Genomic DNA, 23,497 nt, shown 5'->3' with positions numbered 1-23,497 from the left:
TTTTTTCACTGTACATCTTGACCACAGTCTTCTTGGTGATTTCAAGCTCGATTATTCCCAGAGCTGAAATATTCTTCTAAAAATCTTCAGTTGTGTTCAGCAGAAGAAATAAAGTCATACACATCTGGGATGACACGAGGGTGAGTAAATGATGCGAGAATTTTGAACTATCCCTTTAAACATGGCACTCTCAAAGCCTTTTATCTAGTTTAGGACACTGCCATTTAGATTTGCACTAGACCCCATTTGGCCAATACGGGGCGATCATGTACATTGGTGACCAAAGGCGCAGAGGATCGAAGAAGAGTTCTACATCCGCCGTGGATTCACCGTAGACTTTAGCATGTCAGCTAACACTATATCGTAATTTAAATCAAACACGTATTATTTTTTAGGTATACAGACTGCGTGTATCTTTCTCAGGTAAGAATAAATCTTGCCTTAGATACACTTGCAGTTTGTCAATATAGTTCTGGGAGCTCTTGGTGATTCCGCCTGTCAGTTAGCCTGTAAGGTCATTGATTTCGAGCTTCGTTGTGTTGGACTACACTTGCACTCAGACTAACTAATATTACTACACTGCAGCTGTAAGCGTTTTTGTGACATCTTGGTCCCCTGCTATATATTACCCTTGCCCTCTACCTACTCAATCAGACCCATTATATTGTTTGAACTTCTAACGGTGATGTATAGACTAGTGTTTGGAGTAATGATGGGTAAATGAAGGCTAAATAAATGAACAGGCAGCAGTACACTTTTCAACAAACACTGTCCTAATCTGTCTGTTATCAAATTAAACCAACTGGATCATTATATCATACGCTTTCCCTTTCTGTAGTTTTAGGTCATTTCTTTTTTAACAGGTGCTCACCATGGCGACCGGTGCTGATGTGAGGGATATTCTGGAGCTGGCAGGAGGAGACAATGATTCAGGACCCATCAGCAAGAAAGACATCATCAACTCAGACAAGGTAACCCATCCCTGTCACAGATGAGAACAAACAACATCAGATACTGCATGTTTTAGATAAATAGGATTTTACTAAAGGTTTTAGACGTTAAGCTCAATCAACAGTTTTAACACACAATTCAACTCATCCCAACCTTTCTTTAAAAAAAAAAAAAAAAAAAAAGCGAAAATCACAGTTAGAGTGAGACACTTACAATGGAAGTGAATGGGACCAATATTTGGAGGGTTTTAATTTGATAAACACACTAACATTAATTCTTCTGTTGAAACTCAAAAATTTATTTGAGCTGTAAAGTCATTTTGGGGTTTGCTTACATTGCATTGTCATGGCAACGAAGTTGTAAAATTAGAAATAACTTTACACAGAAAAGGTTAGTAATTGATTTTATCACCGTAAAATCATGTTAACACGCATATTATTTACATATTGTGGCTATACTTTTGAAACAGTATTTTAACATTCACAGATTGGCCCCATTCACCATTGTAAGTGCATCGCTGTAACCCAGATTTGCTTTTTTTTTTTTTTTAAAGAAAAGGAGGGGCAAGTCCAAATCAATTTTTGTGGTAATCAGTATTATACCACAAATACTGTTGATTGAGCTTAGAGCCCGACCGATACCGATTTTAGAGGGTGAAAATTCACAGATTACCGATATGGTGGCCAATATAGTTAATTTTTGAGCTGGAATGAAAACAGACCTTTTCTATGTGGATTGTGCACCGATTTTGCACCGATATGACTATGCAAAGGTACTCAGAAGGCTGCTTTCTTAAATATTTTTATCAAAGAATATTTGACATTATTATTATACATTGTCAACAAATTCTAGAACTGAACACTGAGAAAATAAAGAATAAATAAAAATACAATAAATAGCTTAAAAAACATCAGTACTGTTTAGTATCAGTAAAATGCTGACTAATTTAATACTGCCAGTCAATTAGGGGCAGATTGTAAAAAAAAAAAAAAGAAGCATTTACACCTGCCAAGACAAGAGATAAACAGCGGCAGCGGTGTTACACCGTATTCCGCTATACACGTTCAGGGGAAACTTTCAATGGCGGAAAACCAGACTTTTATATATTACATTGTATAAATGCAATGACTGGAATTGTTCGGTTGAAGGGGGTACCAAACTGAATCCTGAACAAAACACTTTGGTGAATACATGTTTACACATTAGCTTCCACTCAGCTGACAAGCAATGAAAGTAGCTACGTGGTTAGCTAGTTAGCTATAAGCTCGTCGTCACAGAGAGTAAAAGATGGACCAGCATTGTGTCTCACCAACTGAGTAACAATGTAGCGTGAAATCAACACTCAACAGACACAATCCACCACTGCACCGTTGTCTGCTGTGCTGCAAAAAGATGTTCTGATGTTTACCTTTCAATCTGCTACATTACTTACTGCACTGACAACCTATAGCTGGCTAACAGCAAACAGACATGAGTGACATGTTTGTCAGGGACAGGGTTAACGTTATATTAGTTATATTGAAAAGGGAAAATGATAGGGTCATTGTTTATTAACTTTTCCAGTATGTATTTCACAAACTAGTTAGCAACTTACCGAAAAGACACCACTCAGCTCCGCACCGCCTAACTCCGCCCTGTCTGCAGAGCCACCGTCAGTTCAGAGTCAGCTCTGTAAACAATGGAGTCGGAGCGCGCTCTGCTGGACAAACTACGTAATGACACCAATTCTAATGCATTGTTTTCTGCATTATATGTTCTGAAAAAAGTTTTCATATCGGCGCATATCGGTAAAATATATGCCGAAACCAATATATCGGTGAAAGGCTAATATCGGCTGATCGATATATCGGTCGGGCACTAATTGAGCTAAACTTGTATTGAACCCGGAATATTCCTATAACATTGTACAATTGAAACGATTGTCATTCTTTTCATTTTTGTAGAAAAAAGCCAAGAAAGTGACAGAGACCTTGACATTCAAGAGACCGGAAGGAATGCACAGAGAAGTTTATGCCTTGCTCTATTCTGACAAAAAGTATGACCTTTTTTCAATAACACATCACTGTCCTATTATGCCATGTTATGAGATTTCACCTGCATAATTGGTCTCTAACAATTATGATTTTCATGATGCATAACTGCACTGATGCTGTTTAAAGGTTAAATGCTCTCCTGTTTTCTGTCATTGGAAGCTGTCATTGTTTCATTGACTTTCAAATGGTTTCTCTTCTCTCAGTCGAGATGCTCCTCCGCTACTGCCGAGTGACACTACACAAGGATATCGGACAGTGAAGGCAAAGCTGGGCTGTAAGAAGGTGCGGCCTTGGAAGTGGATGCCATTTAGTAATCCAGCCAGAAAAGATGGAGCCATTTTCCATCATTGGAGACGTGCAGCAGAGGAGGGAAAGGATTATCCATTTGCTCGCTTCAACAAGGTAAGGAAAAAGAGAAGACCATGTAGCAAAAGAGAAGAAACGAGGGATGAAATGGTGGAAAATTGAAAAACAAGTGAGGAGAGATGAAAGCGATTATTTATGTATGCGAAAAAGTAAATCCATGATTATCTGTATCATAAAATTTTTTTTACGGTATTTCTTTGTTTCTATGAAAGTGTTAATTAAAGTATTATTCCTGTTCCAAGACTGTTCAGGTGCCTGTGTACTCAGAGCAGGAGTATCAGATGTATCTCCATGACGACGGATGGACGAAAGCTGAAACGGATCATCTGTTCGACTTGTGTAAACGTTTCGACCTGCGCTTCATTGTTATCCATGATCGCTATGACCACCAACAACACAGAGTAAATTTCACGTCACGGTTCTGCATTATTATATTCAACAATAAGATTAAATAAGCACACTATAAAAATTAAACCTGACCACATTATATTTTGGTTATTTGTGAACATTTAATTTCATACTTGCTCTATGTATTAGGATGGCTGATCTGATTTCAATTTGTTATTTTTGCAGAAACGCTCTGTTGAGGACCTTAAGGAGCGTTATTACAACATTTGTGGCAAGCTAACAAAGGTTCGATCAGGAACAGGGACAGAGCCCAAGATCTACATATTTGACGCTGGTCATGAGAGACGCCGGAAAGAGCAGCTAGAAAGACTTTTCAACCGTACTCCAGAGCAGGTGAGACCGTACCTAACAGCTGCTCAGCATAAAAAAAAGTCAATAAAAATAACTGACATCTGTGCCAGCTCCAGGTGGTATCACTAAATTAACTAATTTAAAAGTCTTAAAGGAATATTCCGGGTTCAATACAAGTTAGGCTCAGTCAACAGCATTTGTGGCATATTATTGATTACCACGAAATTAATTTTAACTCTTAAAGTTTTAAACATATAGTCACAAAACATAGCAATATGCATGTTACCATGATTTTAATGTGATAAAATCGCCTACTAACCTTTTCTGTGAAAAGTTATATGCAATTTTACAACTTCATTGCCATGATGATGTAATATCAACAAACTAAAAAACGACTGTAAAAATTACAATTTAAACAACTTTACAGCTCAAATAATACATGTGTTTTAACAGAAGAATGAATGTAATTGCTTTAAAAAAATTATAAGCTTCACATTTATGCCTTTGTACCATCAAAAAATGGGCCCCAATTCACTTCCATTGTATGTGCCTCACAGTTACCCAGATTTATTATTATTTTTATTTTAAGAAAAGGAGGGAAAAGTCAAAATTCATTTTTGTGGTAATCAACATTATGCCACAGATGCTGTCGATTTAACTTAACTTGTATTGAACCCGGAATATTCCTTCAAGAAGACAACTTGCATGTGTATAAATGCAGTTTCGATTGAGCTATGTGATTAAAATCACATATAAATTTACATCCCTTCAGTCCTTAAAAGTGATGTCTGTCTGTTTTTTTATTTTTTATTTTAAATGTGTACCCCCAAAACGTGTAAACACTGTGGCTCCGTGACGCTATCAAAACATTGCTCTGTTTGTTTGAGTATTCCGACCAACCCGACACCGCAACACTGGCTCTACCAATAGATGAAATTACTCTGACGTCACACTGCAGGAAACCACACTTCCGGGTTCTTTTGAGCAGCAGATTTCAGTGGTGGAATTAGGCAGTTTTAATAATATTTTAAGCTTTATAGAAAGTAGTAATGTATTTTAATGATAATAAAAGTTATTATAAATGGTTTATCTATGGTTTACGGTGAAGAAAGTATGTGGGTTCTTTTCTGAGATATCGGCAAATCAAGTTTAAATTTGGTTCCATGAGCCTGTGTGGTTATGTCGCACATGTAACAGGTTGATGAATACACATCCTCAAGAAATTAAAACTACCATCAGACATACAATATGTGTCTTAACTGCTTAAATTATTAACCCACATGCAATAAATAATATTTGACGTCACAATTATCATATTCCATATAAAAACTTAACGATTTTTGATTGAACAATATTATTTACTGCATTCAAAATAAATGCAAAGATATCATTTTCACAGTATGACATTATTTATATTCACTCATCCTTTCACAAACAGTAGCCCATGCGCTGCAGTGTTGGAGACGGGTACCTGTTCCCTTCCGTTATATAGTATATGGTGGTCTCGATCATATAAGATCATCGTTTAGATCATATTTGACCTCATATCTGTACTGTGGAAATTAAAAACAGCTGTTTGCAATCAGAGTTCGTGTGATTTCTTCGTTAAAAAAGTTAATATCCATCAACAGCTGCTGTGGGTCAATTGTGTCTAATAGAGCAGACATGATAATTCACGGGTCACCGTCATTATTATCATAATTTATGTAAAATCCTGACTTTTTCCTGATGGAACGATCAGGTGGAAATTGAAAGAAGCCTTAATCTCCAATAATCTGTGGAAAACAGGGCATTTCAACCCTACAAACAGCACTTTTTGGGCAGTTTCAGAGCAATTTCAGTGAAGTGCCCGTAGACAGCAGTTATTTTCTGGGCTCCCAAAAGAACCCGGAAGTGGCTGGGCGGAGCGTTTGTTTGTAAACAGTAACTTCATATATGGCAGAAGTGTTTAGGTATATTGTTTGACATTTTGCAATTCCGTTTTGTGATGCCGTTGGCGCAGATGCATCACCTTTAAGTATTGTTTCAATGCTCTTGTCAAATGCAAAATCATATAGCTAATTAATGCTACCATTTACCTTATTCTCTTTTTGTGCAGTTTTTTTATCCAGCCTACATAACAATTATTACAACAGTGATCTATTTAATGGGTGTCAGTGTTGTGTCAAGTACAAATTCCTTTTCTCATTTAGACCATGGTCGTCTTTTTCCTTCCTGTAGGTGGCAGAAGAGGAGTATCTGGTCCAGGAGCTGAGGAAGATTGAGACACGCAAGAAGGAGCGTGAAAAGAAGGCCCAGGACCTGCAGAAGCTCATTACAGCTGCTGACACAACCACAGAGATGCGCAGAGCTGAACGCAAAGCCACTAAAAAGAAGCTGCCACAAAAACGAGAGACAGAAAAAACAGTAATTAACTCCTTATATCCTGATTGCACAAACTTGAAATTTAAAGTTAACCTACCTGTGTAAGGGGCTGTTTATACAAGATGTTTCTTGTGTCTGGTCTGTGCTAGTTTTGAAGTGTTTGTCTATGTACACATGTACAGTTTGCATCTCTTGTGCCATAAGCGCTGCATTTCTTAAGACACCATGTCAAGTTAAAAAAAAAAAGTTCAACTTTTAAAAATGTGTCTGCGTTGTTCCATTCTGTAGCGCTCTGTTTAGCTGTTTTTTGAACACAAGAACACATTCTGTGTGAACTGCCCCAAAAAGCTGTCATGCACGAGGGCATAATGCATGACAACGCATGTTTTTTGCTGCAATGATCATAGTAATAGTATTGATAAAATAAAAATAAAACCGAATTTTCAAAAGCTATTATCTTGTTTGTGCAATCAAGCACATGCATGACCTTTCTGTAGTTTGGTGTGCATATATTTAGTTATACATTTTAATTGCAAAATACTGTAATCTCCATGCTATCTAACAAGAAACATTGCAGAACTTCTAATGGCCTCTTATCTGTCCACTTGCAGGCAGTCCCTGAAACCACAGGCATCAAATTCCCAGACTTCAAATCTGCTGGAGTGTCACTACGGAGCCAGAGGGTGAGATCAACCTACACGCTTCAATGATGCTGACCCTTGATCCATTTCTTAATATATGCATTTAACTTCTCTCTCATTAGCCAGGAGTTGATTGATTCACACAGTCATAGGTAGACTAATCTACCCACAGGAAGGCATTTCTCTTAAAGAGTAATGAAGGGAAGTCGCTCTATGTAAAACACATTAAGGCCGGTACTGGGGCTAGTGTATGACTCCGATTTGGCTGGTCATCTGTTAGTCAGACTTGGGTGCATAAACGTGTTTTGATCTGCCCTCTCTGAAGTGCATTTCTGGGGTATTACGAATGAAAGATGACCCCATTTTTATTCCATTGCTCCCACTTCTTTCCACCATGTAGCCATCTGAGATTAAAGGTGTTAATGTTCCATCTAGAATTCTCATGGAATTCAGATTGTCTGATTTGTACCGAAGATGTACTCCCTATTTCAGTGTGGGCACATAAGCAAGACTTAAGTTTTCTAAAAATGTAATCTGTAGATTTTGCTGACTTGAGTGGATTTTTTTGTTTGTTTGTAGATGAAGCTACCTAGTTCAGTTGGACAGAAGAAGATAAAAGCGATTGAACAGATCCTGACAGAGCAAGGAGTGGGTGAGTAGCATTTAAATGGACTGATTACAAGTTTGAAAGACCTTCTCTCTTCTGACTTCCTACTTTCCATATAGCTTCTAATGCATCAGTGTTCCTCATCTAAGGCCTCTGAAATGTAATCTAAAACAAAATAAGAGAACGGTTCTTAACCCATATTTTGTATTTAACCATCTAATAACTTATCCCTTTTCTCTTTCAAACACAGACCTTAACCCTATGCCCACAGAGGAGATAGTGCAGATGTTCAATGAACTCCGCAGTGACCTGGTTTTGGTGTACGAGCTGAAGCAGGCCTACAGTAACTGTGAGTACGAACAGCAGATGTTGCGGCATCGCTATGATGCTCTGCTGAAAGCAGGGGGCGCTGTCACACCACAGAGCGAGAGCGGTGGAGCCCCTGACAGTCAATCCTGGCCTGGCACTGATGACATCAAAACCGAAGCCAAAGAACAGATTATCGATGTGGTTGGAGCTCCGCTCACTCCAAATTCAGTGAGTATTCGAAGGAAAGTACCTACGGGCACCACCCTGTAAATTGTCATGACTTGGTAAATGTTTTGGCGTGATAATTTATATAATATTTTAGAGAGGTTGGAGATTAAAGTAGTGCATCGTGTAAAAAGTTCTGCAAGCATTGTAATGCAATTAGATCACCTTTTAAACTTTTTTAAAATTCAATACAAAATTGTATTGTAAAATATATTGTAAAATTCAATACAATATTCCGGGTTCAATACAATTTCAGCTCGATTACAGCATTTGTGGCATAATGTTGATTACGTTTGACTTGTCACTCCTTTTCTTAAAAACAAAAACAAAAAAAACAATGGAGGTTACAGTGAGGCACTTACTATGTAAGTGAATGGGGCCAATATTTGGAGGGTTCAAAGGCAGAAATGTGAAGCATACAATTTTATGAAAGCAGTTACATTAATTCTTCTGTTAAAACTTATGAATTATTTGAGCTGTAAAGCAGTGGCTGACTACTAAATTACTTTAAAGTATTTTAATGTTTACAGATTGGCCCCATTCACTTCCATTGTAAGTGCCTCAGTGTAACCCAGAGTTTTGCTTTTTCTTTTAAAGAAAAGGAGGGACAACTCAAAATTATCTTTTGTGGTAATCAGCATTCCACAAATGCTGTCGCTTGAGCTTAACTTGTATTGAACCTGAAATATACCTTTAAAAAACTATTCAACACTATGTAGCAAATGTGTAGGGTTGGACAGACTCAATCAATTGAGTCCTGCGGCTGGATTGACAAAAATGTTCTTTAGAGAAAAAAAAAGTTACAGTTATTTTATGATAAATTATGAGAAGTTTGTAAGAATGTTCTTAAGTGCAATTCTCAAATATTTTCTTAAGAATGTCTTTAACATTGTCTAGATCATACTAGCCTGCTCATGAGGTTTCCGTGTCATATACAACAAATTCAATACTTCAACACTGGTAAATCAGTACAATAAATGTAACCTTTATTTATTTATTTATTTATTTATTTATTTTTTTATGTAGCAAGCATCTCGCGATCATTTTTTTTAAAAGTAAAGTGCGTGAGATGTGTTGATTTAACAACATAAACCGTCATAGGAGAATTTACCTGCTGTTAACCATTTGACAACTTTTAATTTGACATGGAAGAAAAGAAAAGAAACAAACACTTTAGTAGACAAGAGCTGGAGGTTCTCATTGAAGAAATTACTACAAGGAAAAAAGTTCTCCTTGGGAAGCTTGATAATTATATCATGTCGGAAAGTAAGAAGCAGGCATGGGAAATAATTATTATGTTTCTATGTACTCTAAAGATTGCGGAGAGAGAGTGCTTAGCAGCGCATCCATTTGAATTGACTAACTTGATTGGTCACCACATTAAGGAGTTTCAAAATAACATTTATTTTTTTAATTTCATTATAACATTTACATGGTTTGAAAGTTGAAAATAAAAAAACATAAAACACAAAAAGGTCAAACTTGTTTTGGTCTAAAATCACATTGCGACTTCTGATTAAATTAAGAAGAAAATGGTAGTTAAGAAGAATTTTCTTAAAGAGCGTTTCATGAATCCGGCTCCTGGTATAATTTTTATTAGTTACTGTTTACACAATTAATTTCAATAATAACATTAACACACATTATAATGCTCAAACGATCATTTCATTTATGCACATTCAGTTAATTAGAAATATAATGAAACTTGGATTCATATACAATATATTCATTTGTACATGAATTACTGATCTGTTAAGCATTATAAAATGTTTGCTAATATTGTTGTAATAAAGGTGAATATAAAATGTTCCAAAAAATCTTTTACAAAATTCAGTACAAATACAGTGTTGATGGCATCAATACTATAATATGATTTTGTGCATGTTCCTCTTTGCACAGCGCAAACGCAGAGAATCTGCCTCCAGTTCCTCATCTATCAAGAAGGTGAAGAAACCATGAAATATAAATGATTTTTTAACTCAGATGGACATTTTGGGAAGAGGAGAGAGAGGTTTCTGGGTCTCTCTTAAGTGATTGCCTGCTTTGGTCAGGTTCAAAGGGTGAGGTTGAAGATGTAGGTCATCTGTTATTTGCTCTTTTGATGACCAGTGTCTGGCTCTCTCCGTTAATATATTCAGCAGAATGACTACCCCTCTTGTCCACCCCTCAATCCTGCCTGCCTCTCTCCTTTCTCCATTCTCTGGGCCAAACCTGTGCCATGACACAGACCACCCTTGACATCCTATTCCATTATACCGCCTCCTGTCTCCTACCAGGCGGCCCGAAAACCAGATGAACTGTAAATTGGCAGAGAGAGCTAATCGGCACATGACAAGAGCGAAGCAAGGAGGGCGTAAAAAATAATTGTCTGCTTGTCTGTCTGAAATAAACGTATGCTGGACAGCTGGTATGAGCGAGTCTGGATCCTGTTGGGAAATGTATTGAAAGAGTGTTTGCTTTTTCCTTGGCTGCTTCTCGAAACAGCAGGCTCTGGAAAAATTTGTCCCTGTCTAACTGGCATCTGTACATCTGCCATTCTGATGTGCTGACTTTCACCTATAATCCTGCATTGCCTTAGAAGAGCCTTGCACAGAGAGGGTCACCTCAATCTCAAATAAATTCTGTCTCTTCAGTCTTCTATATCCAGATCCTGGCCTGTAAAATGTCCGTGTGTAGAGGTTTAATAAATGTTGTTTTTTTGTTCATGTGCTTTTCCCTTAATCAGTTAAAATAATATATTCCAGAGTACTACTTCAAAATGCTCCAGTTATGTGTAAATTTAAATTATAAATATATTTTTGTATTCTACCATGACCATCTTGGAGCTAGAATGTAAATTCCATGTTATGTCCTTGATTCGATGTACACTTTATATGGTGAGTCATATTTGTTGTACATAATAATACATAATGGGTAGTTGACATGACAAAATTTTGGAAAGTTTACATATCTTGTGTAGTGACATGCTATACTCCATATAAAACTATTTTAAACGGAAATTTGCTATTGTTTTATTTTTATTATGCATATACAGTTGTGCTCAAAAGTTTGCATACCCTGGCAGAAATTGTGAAATTTTGGCATTGATTTTGAAAATATGACTGATCATGCAAAAAAACTGTCTTTTATTTAAGGATAGTGATCATATGAAGCCATTTATCATCACATAGTTGTTTGGCTCCTTTTTAAAATCATAATGGTAACAGAAATCACCCAAATAGCCCTGATCAAAAGTTTACATACCCTTGAATGTTTGGCCTTTTTACAGACACACAAGGTGACACACACAGGTTTAAATGGCAATTAAAGGTTAATTTCCCACACCTGTGGCTATTTAAATTGTAATTAGTGTCTGTGTATAAATAATGTGTTTGTTAGCTCTCACGTGGATGCACTGAGCAGGCTAGATACTGAGCCATGGGGAGCAGAAAAGAACTGTCAAAAGACCTGTGTAACAAGGTAATGGAACTTTATAAAGATGGGAAAGGATATAAAAAGATATCCAATGCCTTGAAAATGCCAGTCAGTACTGTTCAGTCACTTATTAAGAAGTGGAAAATTCGGGGATCTCTTGATACCAAGCCAAGGTCAGGTAGACCAAGAAAGATTTCAGCCACAACTGCCAGAAGAATTGTTCAGGCTACAAAGAAAAACCCACAGGTAACCTCAGGAGAAATACAGGCTGCTCTGGAAAAAGACGGTGTGGTTGTTTCAAGGAGCACAATACAATAATACTTGAAATAAAATGAGCTGCATGGTCGAGTTGCCAGAAAGAAGCCAATGCCACAAAAAAGCCCGGTTACAATGTGCCCGACAACACCTTGGCACTCCTCACAGCTTCTGGCACACTGTAATTTGGAGTGACAAGACCAAAATAGAGCTTTATGATCACAACCATAAGCACTATGTTTGGAGAGGGGTCAGCAAGTATTGCGCTCCTTGAAACAACCACACCGTCTTTTTCCAGAGCAGCCTGTATTTCTCCTGAGGTTACCTGTGGGTTTTTCTTTGTATCCCGAACAATTCTTCTGACAGTTGTCGCTGAAATCTTTCTTGGTCTACCTGACCTTGACTTAGTATCAAGAGATCCCCGAATTTTCCTCCTCTTAATAAGTGATTGAACAGTACTGACTGGCATTTTCAAGGCTTTGGATATCTTTTTATATCCTTTTCCATATTTATAAAGTTCCATTAACTTGTTACACAGGTCTTTTGACAGTTCTTTTCTGCTCCCCATGGCTCAGTATCTAGCCTGCTCAGTGCATCAACGTGAGAGCTAGCAAACTCATTAACTATTTATACACAGACACTAATTGCAATTTAAAAAGCCACAGGTGTGGGAAATTAACCTTTAATTGCCATGTAAACCTGTGTGTGTCACCTTTTGTGTCTGTAACAAGGCCAAATATTCAAGAGTATGTAAACTTTTGATCAGGGCCATTTGGGAGATTTCTGTTATCATTATGATTTAAAAAGGAGCCAAACAACTATGTGATAATAATTGGCTTCATATGATCACTATCATTAAATAAAAGAGTTTTTTTGCATGATGAGTCATATTTTCAAAATCAATGCCACAATTTCTGCCAGGGTATGCAAACTTTTGAGCACAACTGTAGCATCTCATATTAACGAGACTATTTGGGATATTTGTACTTTGACAAATTACACATGGCAGGAGGTGATTAGTTTCAGGATCCTGAGGTATTCACTTTGCCTTACAGTATATATTCGTATACGTTTTAGCCTAAAGTTTTGATGTTGAGTTTAAAACCAATTGACATGTTATGCGTCAACTACCCTAATAGAGAAATTTAATAAGGAAAAAAATTGGTCCTAAAAATTCCCAGCTACAATTTGTAAGTTGGTGACTGGTTTAGATTGAGTAATATAATACCAAAAAAATTAGAAACTATACTTCTCCCCATTGTTTGATAAGGAAAACTTAGTCAAGAGACCCAGGCGTTGATTGTTCCGTAAAATATCAGTATCTTGCTTAATGTTAGTAGAGCGCGTGGTGACATTTAATCTAGCTGTCAAGCGTGCGCATCAATAACATGAACCGCTTTGCCGCTCGTCAACACCACTTCATGAATTCACCACGATAAAGACATCTCCAGTAAATTCATAACAATATTGAAAATGACAGGAAGCATTTATAATTTAAATGACACCTCTGCCCATCCTGAGATAAATTCATCCCAGACAGTAAAGAGCGGTAAGTCAGCCTCTCACAACATTCATAAAATAACGTAACCCTCTGACTGACAGGTTTCCTTGTCTTTTTAACTCCTGACTATGAACACTCCATATTAATGTGTTATTAATATATAGTTTAAGTAATGTGAATAAATTGGGGAATTGCTGATTTTTAGATGAAAATTTATGGTCTCAGTAGGATGAGTTGATAGCTGAGGAAGTTTGTCAAAGCAGTTATATTCAAAAGATGTAGGTCGAATGTTTAGCTAGTCCTCCGTGTAATACAGAAGTGTGAGGAAATACATTCACTTAGCACTATATTAGGAACACTATGGTCCTGCTAAAGTGCCCAATGTGGTCTTCTGCTGTTGTAGCCCATTCGTCTCAAGGTTTGACATGTTGTGCATTCTGAGATGCTATTCTGCTCACTACAGTTGTACAGGGGGTGTGGGTATCTGAGTTACTGTAGCCTTTCTGGCAGCTCGAACCAGTCTGGCCATTCTCCGTTGACCTCTCTCATCAACAAGGCCACAGAACTGCCACTCATTGGATGTTTTTGGCACCATTCTGAGTAAACACTAGAGACTGTTGTGCGTGAAAATCCCAGGAGATCAGCAGTTACAGAAATACTCAAACCAGCCCGTCTGGCACAAACAGTCAAGCCACGGTCGAAATCACTGAGATCAGATTTTTCCCTATTCTGATGGTTGCTGTGAACATTAACTGAAGCTCCTGACCCGTATCTGAATGATTGTATACATTGCACTGCTGCCACACGATTGGCTGATAAGTTATTTGGAGTAAAAATGAATTTCATGCTCAACTTGTGCAGTTAGCTGTCATAACTCAAAGTAGTGAATGATATAACCTTGGATGATCATTTCATGTCATCTATATTCAGATGAGGCACTGTAAAACAAAATGATCATCTTGACTCTGTGAAGTATTGGCACTATAGAGCCACATGTTTTTTGACAATTTCTACAAATCTAATACTTTACCCGCAAAGAATAAACGCAGATACGGATGAAACACTGGAGACTGGAAATTGAAAACAGGTGAATTGTGGAACACTTCCACATTCAGGAAAAAGGTGGATATAATACGACATAAAGACTAATAAACTTTACTATACATAAATAGACTTTTCATGTATAGTTTATTGACCTTTATATTGTAGAATGCATTTGGCCTCAGTCACATTAAACAAATAGTTCACTCAAAAATGAAAATCTTTAGTCACCCTCATGCCATCCCAGATGTGAATGACTTTCTTTCTTCTGCAGAACACAAATGAAGATTTTTAGAAGAATATCTCAGTTCTGTAGGTCCATATAATATAAGTGAATGGCGACCAAAATTTTTAAGTTCCAAAAAGCACAAAGGCAGCATAAAAGTAATCCATAAAACTCTAATGGTTTAATCTGTCAATCTGTTCATCTTAGAAGCGATCTAAGCGATTTTGGGGGAGAACAGACCAAAATGTAACTTTCACTGTGCATCATGCCTTTGCAGTCTCTAGGCAGGATCATGATTTCAAGCTCGATTACACTTCCTAGTGCTTCCTGGTGCTATAGGATGTGTAATCAAGCTTAAAATCATGATCACCAAGGAGACTGCTGGTGTTTTATGGATTACCTTTATGCTGCCTTTATGTGCTTTTTGGAGCTTCACATTTTTGGACACCATAGACTTGAATAGTGTGGACCTATAGAGCTGAGATGTTCTTCTAAAAATCTTTGTTTGTGTTCAGCAGAATAAAGAAAGTCATACACATCTGGGATGGCATGAGAGTAAATGATGAGAATTTTCTATTTAGGGTGAACTATTCCTTTAACACCAATCTATGCCCTTCATCCTGTATTCAGGACAAATATAAGCAGTGGCCCGTGGAAGAAATGTATAGAGGTTGAAAAAAAAAAAAAAAAAAAAAAAAGGGGACTCTTCACACAACCTTCATCCTTTTCAGAAAAGCCAATACAGGTACTACACTCAAGTAGTGAACTGGATTAAAGATCGTTCAGTGAAGATGATATTTTTTTTAAAAAGTGTTTATTTCTAGAAACCTCCCTTAACATTGTTTTAAATATGAGTGGCCACTGGGAAGGAATTAATCCTCTTCATCTTCCTTGTCTGACTGAAGATAATAAGTGGCTTCAATGGTACCTGAGAAGAGCCAGCAGCTGTGATCTGTTGAGAGGAGAGAAAGTGAAAAACAGTGGTAAAATTGATTCTTGGTGTCTATATTTCATGTTGGAAATTGGCTCGTAAATCCTGCATTATAATCTATGGTGGCCATACTTTGGGGGGAAAAAATCAGTAAGTGTGTAATTTCTCCCTTGACAGAACACAGCCGAAAGATGATCCTTCTTTTCCTCTCTTCAAAGTCTCTTTTCATGACTTTGTGATGGCTCCATCTCATTACAGTATATCCATTTATCAGATGTGTTACTAAGCAAATCTCATTCTAAAATGTTGAATGGGCGTTCTCAGGTGAGTCTCTGGGTTCTTTCCCTTTTCTTGTGCATTTTCTGAGGGTCACTGTTTATATGAGTCTTGCATTCATGTCTTGGGCCAAATTTAAATTTGGTTGCACAAACAGGATCATTGCATTGCTACCCATGTGAAAATGATGTAAATGGCTGAACATTCCTCCTCAGTGGAACACCAGAAGTTAGGGGATGGAGAGGTAAAAGGCAGCAGTCAGAACCCTTGCAGAGTGGTTTATTATGCCAACGAAGAAGTGATGGTGTGAAACGAGAGCTCTTTATCAGAGGCACTGGAGTGGAGGAGAGCTTTTTAATCATGGCCTAAGAGGGGTGAAGGGTTTTTATCATAATTGAAGTCTTTCCAGGGCTAATTGTGGCTATACATCATTGTCTGCGAGCACGCCTAGGAGCAGATGTGGTAGAGATATGATGGAGACGAGTTAGTCAAGAAAGAGACGACTTCGGGTCTGTCATCAAGGGAGTGAAGCTTCATACAGTTTTCATCACTCTATCAAATTGTATGGATCTCCATCACAGTAGGATGATGATAATGAGGTTTCATTAAACTCCAAAGCACATGTTCTGCAAGGATGAAACTCATTTAAAAATGATCATCTGATCCCTAAATGCTGAATTGTTCTTTTTTGAATTTCTCTCTAATAACACAGGTGCATACATCACCAGGAAAGACAATCAAATGAATGTTTTATTCAAGTTTCATGTGGCCTGGTTACTGTGAACCACTCTGACCTGAGGTTGTTTGACTTATTAGAGGAGTGATAGTGGCTGGCTACGGGGAAAGGACACATTATAGATCATTTCAGCTTCCTTTACCAAATAGATGAGGTTACTGTCCAAGTCACCTGTTAGTAGTCATGCTCACGGCCAGTTTTAACCACCCCAGTCTGCTTTGGAGAGAGTTTCCACATGCCCTAAAGACAGCAGTGCATTTAGAGAAGAATGTGATTAAATGGGGGGACACTGTGTCTCTCTGGGGAAAAATTAGTTGTTCACTCTGTAGGATACATTGGTATGAGGTGGGGAAAAAACTGGGGACAGACATAATGCACATTTCCAGGAGAAATTTAAAATTGTATTTATTTATTTTTTTACTGAATGCAACTGATTAAATTTGTTTTAGCATTTTCAAATTACAGTATTTAGAGGAGACTGGGGCTAGTTGTCACACTTTTTAATCCAGTGAATATTTTCTCAGGTTTATTTTTGAAAGTCAGTTTCTGCATAGCCACACACCTTGAAGTCTTGGCTACAAAAAAAAAAAGGTATTGAACATTTTCACAGTTATTACCCAGGAAAAAAAATACACTTCATTAAACACACATTGACCTTTTGTGACAACATACCCCATTAGCAGTGCATATTGTAACACTATGTGGGGCACTAAACCAAAGATGTCTTCACCATCACAACCACCCAAAAAAAATCTACGCTTCTCTTTACATCTACACATGCATGAATTCATGAAACAACAAAAACTGGAAAAGGTAATGTACAAAAATATCAAAACAATGTTTTGGCTAAAATATATTGTAATTTATACATTTTATAAATCTATTACTTTAAAACACACAACAACCTGCCTCAATAAAAATATCATAATAACATGCCCCAACCTGACAAGAAAGATTAATTTGTCCTAAGAACACATTTAAACCTCAGCAAAAATCTGCCTTCATGATATAGTTGACCCTTGCCTTCATGTACGCCTGTGTGGTTTGGTTATGTACACTTGCTTACTCAAGTGCTAAAACAAAAATATGATGATACTGCACTTGTGTGCAGCTTTTTTACATAGAAAATAGCTGCCTGGGAGAGTTCTGTAGATGCCTGCTAGTGGACTGACTTGCTAGAAAGACTTTGAGTGGCAGACAGTTGTAAACTCTCTGGTAGGTGACATTGGAGGGTATTAAAATAGTATAAAGGGAATGTGTTTGAAGTGACATTGACAAGCTTTTACTCACATTGTTAAGTAAAACATTGTTTAGTTCATTGAATGAAGGCTGTTTCTGTCCCATCTATACCACCCAAGCCAGTGAAGCAGATGGCTATGAGCAAGACAGAGGGTAGTTATTCTACTCCATCTCTTTGACCAGCACTGCCTCAATTATCAGACTGATGTTTCATTAGCTTCTGCAGCTGATGCCACGGTGGAGGAGCACTGAAGTGTGGTGGGGAGGAGAGAAGGTAAAAACGACTCATGCTAGTTGCTAAATCTAGACCTTCGCCAGCTGCTAGTTTTAGAAAGTATTATATTGAATACCCCTGCTGATCCAAAAATAACTAAGCCAGGGTTGAATCTGCTATTAAATTCTGTGGAAATTTAGTTGGTGTTAAAACAGGCTTTGTGTGTATACTGAGGAAGGTTATCGCAGGGCTGAGCCCAAGGAAAGTGGCAGATTTAAAGGTTTCCACCCCAAGATGCTGTTGAGCTATCTTGGGTGACAAACCTCCTCCTCTGCTGTCAATTTCAGCAAGAGATTAAACCCAAGAATAAAAGCTTGGGCCATAAAATATGAAAGACTTTGGTACCTCTTGTCATGTCTTTCCACATCTGACACAATTTAAATTTCACTTTTGAATTCCATGATATTGTTTGCTTTTCTGTGTACACTTGAAAATAGATTGTTGTTGACAAGGCCTCCGGTGAGGTGAGGTTGACTTATCAATTCACTAAAGGCAATGTCCAGTGTAATCTTCAATCCTTCTCAATGTGAGAAAATCAATACTTTCTGCTGGAATCCTGAGCAGAGGGGTTAATCACAGCTAAGGGTGCACAAAGACAGAAAAGATGCATTCAGACCTTAGATTGGTTAGATTTACATGCATGTGTGTTTTGAAAAATTAAGGTATATTCTGGGTTCAAAGTTAAGCTTAATCAATAGCATTTGTGGCATCATTTTATTAACACACAAAAAAAAATTCGACTCACCCCTTGTTTATATATATGTATATAAAAGCCTTTACAGTAAGGCGCTTACAATTAAAGTGAAAGGGGCCAATCTGTAAACGCTAAAATACACACTGTTTCAAAATTATAGCCACAAGATGTAAAAATTATACATGTTAGCATGATTTAAGTGTGATAAAATTGCTTACCTTATCTGTGTAAAGTTATATCTAGCACTGGGACTACCAAATTGTAGTATTGGATATAACATTACACAAGGTTAGTAAGTGATTTTATCACACTAAAATTATGTTAGCACGTATACTGTTTACGTTCCATGTCTATACTTTTGAAATGATGTGTATTTTAGCATTTATAGATTGATCCCATTCATTTCCATTGTAAGTGCCTCATTGTAACCAAGATTTTTTCTTTTTTCTTTTTTTTTTTTTTTGGAAATCAACATTATGCCACAAATGCTATTAATCGAGCTTAACTTGTATTGAACCCGGAATATTCCTTTAAAGATGCTATATAACAATTAACACGGCACAAATGTTAATAACCATGCATGTTGTTGTAAATCTACAATAGCCTTAGATTATACTTTGGGACAGAGCTTTAGCGTGCTAAACATCTGAAACCTCATAAGTAAACGTCTTTGTTTAAACATTCACAGTTCATTATTCAGCTATTACAAAATGATGACAAAATAAGGATATAATTTGCCATTTCCATTTTTTTTTTTTTTAAGTATTTGACATATTGAATGAGGGCAGAGAGGAGAATTAGAGTTTAAGAAAGGCTCATAAAGTCCTTATTAAGGTGGATCTAGAATTGGTTTAATGATGTCTAATAGAGGGCGCAATCACACATTTAATGCAAAGGTCCCTTTTGGCACAGTGCATAGAAATGAGTCAATTATGTATTCATTAGAAGTACAGCTAGACTGCAAGTGCAGTGTGAATTGCATGAAGTGTTTGTCTTGATAGTGTTGTTTAAAAAGCTACTAATAAAAATGATACAAAAACTGTTCAGTTTTGACCAACCCACTGGCTGTATCCTGATTTAGGCTATATTGTATAGTATTGAAGGCTGGGTAAAAAATAATTACTTAATATACTTGATACATTGGGTATTTCACTTTCGCTAGAGTTTCTAAGTTAACCGAGTACATTTTGTGGATGTGTATGAGAGGTGGCTATACTTTTTTCATATTTCTTATTATTACTGTTCTCTGGTCTGTGACAGGGCGCTGGATAATAGATCCTTTCTCTGTTTGGGAAAAACATGTATGATAGATTTTGAAGAGTATGATGTGTTTTGTGTGCTTCAAAAGTGCTTTCAGGTCAGACTCTTGCTGGTATTTCTATCTCTCAAGCTCTTTTTTCATTCTATCTCACTTTTCTATTTCTTTCTCAATACCCCTCCCCTGCCTTCTCGCGCTGTCACCCTCTACGTTATCCATAGACGGCGCACACAATTACAGGCTCTGATTGCTATCAGCCAAGGTTGGGGGGCTTACAAATTAGGGGATAAATAGGATTTCCTACATGCCGGATGGCAAAGGCCAGGGAATGGTAATGAAAAACTATACATCACAATCAGTGGGACAATTCTATTCATACAGCCAGGCATTACACTCACTCTTCATAATAATAGCCAAATGACAGTCATGGCTGTAAGGCAGGAGCGAAACGCTCATCGCAACCATACCCTATAAGCATCTCCCAGCTGAACAACATGTAGCCTATGCTCTGGCTTTATTATTATGCTGCAATGTGATGCCATTTGCACACTTTTTGAGAGAACTTGATTTATTTCCTCATTGTCATCTCCTGTGAGTTTATGGGAGGGCTTTCTGTGGGTTTCTCGTGGAACTGGCTTGTGGTTTATTGAAATACAGCATCACATTCTGTGGATTGTTTATGATTTACAACTGTTGAAAAATGTCTCTGTCTCGTTAGGAGGGAAAATATAGCTGTACTGCGATTTTAGGATAAAGTCTGTTATGTTTCTAAACATTTGGAATACTTGTTTGTCATATAGTTGCATGCTGATACCCTGAAACACTCCTTACTCTATAAGTATGACAAAATATGAAGAAAGTTAACTTTTCACACTGTGCTGCACATCTCGTATGGCTACTTTATTTTAAGTTTCAATCTGCATTGCAGAGCCCTAAAAGTAACAGACAGAGAGATTGGAAAGTTAACAACTCTTGCTTCTCTGTCACTCTGGCTGAGGGACAGACATTCTCTAGTAGATGAAGACTCATTTACTTCCACAATCAGTCACAGAAGAGCCAATCTGTCCCCTAAAACATACACATACACACTCATTCACACACTCAGAGGTTGGCAGACTGCTATAGGACTGAATCCACAAACCCACTCTGACCACAATTACTTGCACTATAATGAGAAACTCGAATTTGCCCACTTCAGAATCAGACTGCCACTAGGAGGAGATGGAGTCAATTAGAATGCACTGACAATGCAAACTCATTCACTTAGCCTGGCTATTGACAACCTATCATGACATCCTTCAAGAGGATGTTGAAGTAATTGGCTCTATTTTTATTTTTTATTTATTTTGGTAGTCAGTGGTCTAAGAAGCTTCACAAAATGTTTTCTGTTCAGGACATCTTTTCAAACTTGTGTAGTTTCTCAAAACTTGTAGGGCCCTATGATTTCCGCATTGCGGAAAATATGGACGGAATCGCGGAATCTAGTCTGAAAACTGAATTAACTATAAAATGTGGAATGTCACGGAATTTGACATATTTGGGATGAAATATACATGCACAATTAATCAATTTATAATTGTGAAATGTCCTAGTATGCTGATTAAACCACAAAAGGCTGAGATTTACGATCTGCATGTGCTGCGTGCTTTAACAGTAAGTGAATGTGAGAAGCTTCTGCTTATACATGTACGAACCACATCATAGACCTTTTTCACAGAGTGTGATGATGTGTTTTCACCTTATTTATCAGTGTAAATCTCTCATTTTTTTATTTTATAAATTTTTTAAATATTGAGTGTAAATTTATAACATTGTACTTTGTGTTATATTACCCTGGAATTTGTTTTATAAAACGAATTACCACAGCTGCGAGGGGGTTTCTATTACAGCTGCTGAGAGAGTGACAGTAAATTTGACGACATCTCCCATTTTACTGTCTTAATCCACCTCTCTCTATTTTTTAACTCTTCTGGAAAGTCATTAAAACGTAACAGTGTTTTTTTTTCTTTTCTTTTGGTCTTGGAGCAAATGGGTAAGTGAAAATAATATTTGCTGTGATCTCCCATTCACTCCCATTCACTGCTATCGAAGTTTACCGTGCAAATGTTTATGTGTTCCAAAACCCGGAGCGTGAAAAAGGTTTATTAACATCGTGCACTCTGTGTGTGTATTAATGACAACGAACAGGGCACTTTATTCACTGTGAAGTGTATAGCACATGCAGACTATATATTTATATAATTAAATCATTGCCTTTTGCGGTTAAATAAGCACATTAGCCCATATAGCGAACTGCTTTTCCGGAGGTGAGAAGTGAAGCTGTCAAAAACATCAAATGTTCCGCCTAAACACCAAAATAAAAGCTCCATTCAACTAATGCGTGAAACTGAAAAAATTCATTTGATTAGAGAGCTTTTTTAATTATTAAATGTAATTAAACTTTAAAACCAGGAATTCAGAGAAAATTTGGAGAAAAAATAAAACAGATTTCATAGGGTTTCACAGATTTCTAAACTTGTTGTTTGGTACCGAGTCAATCTGATTCAGTTTTAGTTCAGTGTTTGGCTGATTTTTAAAATAATTTCTAATTACATTACTGTAAAACAGTGGGTAGTGTTAGTCCTTTGTATTTTCTACAAAAATAGCTGGTTTTGTCAGCCTCATTTCATAAAAAAACGTTATTGTGGTGACATTTTTGTTCAGTTACATTACACGGTTCATTACTTGTATCACAACAGCATCGCTGTAAAATGTCCACTGTGTGGCGCTAAAAGCAAGTTTAATGTTCTCCCCTACATATTAAGTTTTTCAGGTTAATGCACTATCGGGTTTTAAATCAACAAAACCTACCTCCCTACCCTAAACCTAACTGAGCAAATATGACATGAAAAACGCATTTGGTGAAGCAACCACAGCATTTTAAGGTGCTGCTGACACTTTTATCTCACGTGTCGACTTTTGTCGGCTCTTCTTGACTCATGCCACAGTCCTTCTCGTTGCAAGCGCAACAATCTATCAGTTTAGCTACCGTGAAACTTCATTGTGAGTAAGCTTGTAAATGTAGTTGGTTATGTAATGTAAACATTAAAATGTAAAAAGTAAGTGTTTGTGAACTGATAATCTGCCATTTTACTTGTGACTTGTGTGAAAGGGAATAAGAGTCATTGTTGTAGCACCTCTTGTGTTTATTTCACAAGGAAACATACACACAACGAGCCACGTAAAAATCACTTTGCAAAAATGTAGGTATAGTAACGTGATTCTTTGAGACCAGGTTGTGTTTTTGTTGTCTCTCCCATGTAGTTGAATGGATGATTTTCCTCCATGGTTCTCCCTAAGTAATGCAGTTCTTTGCCTTACTTTTCTGAGTGATAAAAGATGGTTCCTTGATTTCCTTTTTGGGAATTATCTGATTATGAGATGATAAAACAATTGCATCTAGGGCCTGTTTAGCTTC

The 23,497-nt window shown here is 37.1% G+C and overlaps 1 protein-coding gene across 3 annotated transcripts; it reads left to right on the top strand.

The window, feature by feature from the left end:
* The first annotated feature begins 288 nt into the window (after positions 1–288).
* On the top strand, positions 289–11,210 carry LOC127415212 (DNA methyltransferase 1-associated protein 1-like). 3 transcript variants are annotated; one of them, XM_051653858.1, is made up of 11 exons: positions 289–423; positions 864–971; positions 2,895–2,986; positions 3,188–3,386; positions 3,593–3,751; positions 3,924–4,091; positions 6,270–6,455; positions 7,025–7,096; positions 7,634–7,706; positions 7,912–8,198; positions 10,095–11,210. In XM_051653858.1, the coding sequence occupies exons 2-11, from the start codon at positions 873–875 to the stop codon at positions 10,152–10,154; spliced, it is 1,395 nt and encodes a 464-aa protein (XP_051509818.1). In that variant the 5' UTR covers positions 289–423; positions 864–872; the 3' UTR covers positions 10,155–11,210. The 3 variants fall into 3 exon arrangements, with proteins under 3 accessions (XP_051509818.1, XP_051509817.1, XP_051509819.1); XM_051653857.1 differs by having other exon boundaries at positions 291–423; positions 839–971; XM_051653859.1 differs by lacking the exon at positions 289–423 and adding an exon at positions 468–587.
* The last annotated feature ends 12,287 nt before the right edge of the window (positions 11,211–23,497 follow it).

This window comes from Myxocyprinus asiaticus, chromosome 24 (assembly GCF_019703515.2).
Source record: "Myxocyprinus asiaticus isolate MX2 ecotype Aquarium Trade chromosome 24, UBuf_Myxa_2, whole genome shotgun sequence".
NCBI classification, from domain to species: Eukaryota; Metazoa; Chordata; class Actinopteri; order Cypriniformes; family Catostomidae; genus Myxocyprinus; species Myxocyprinus asiaticus.
The sequence above is the reverse complement of the archived record's forward strand: the minus strand, read 5'-3'. Positions and strand labels throughout refer to the sequence as shown.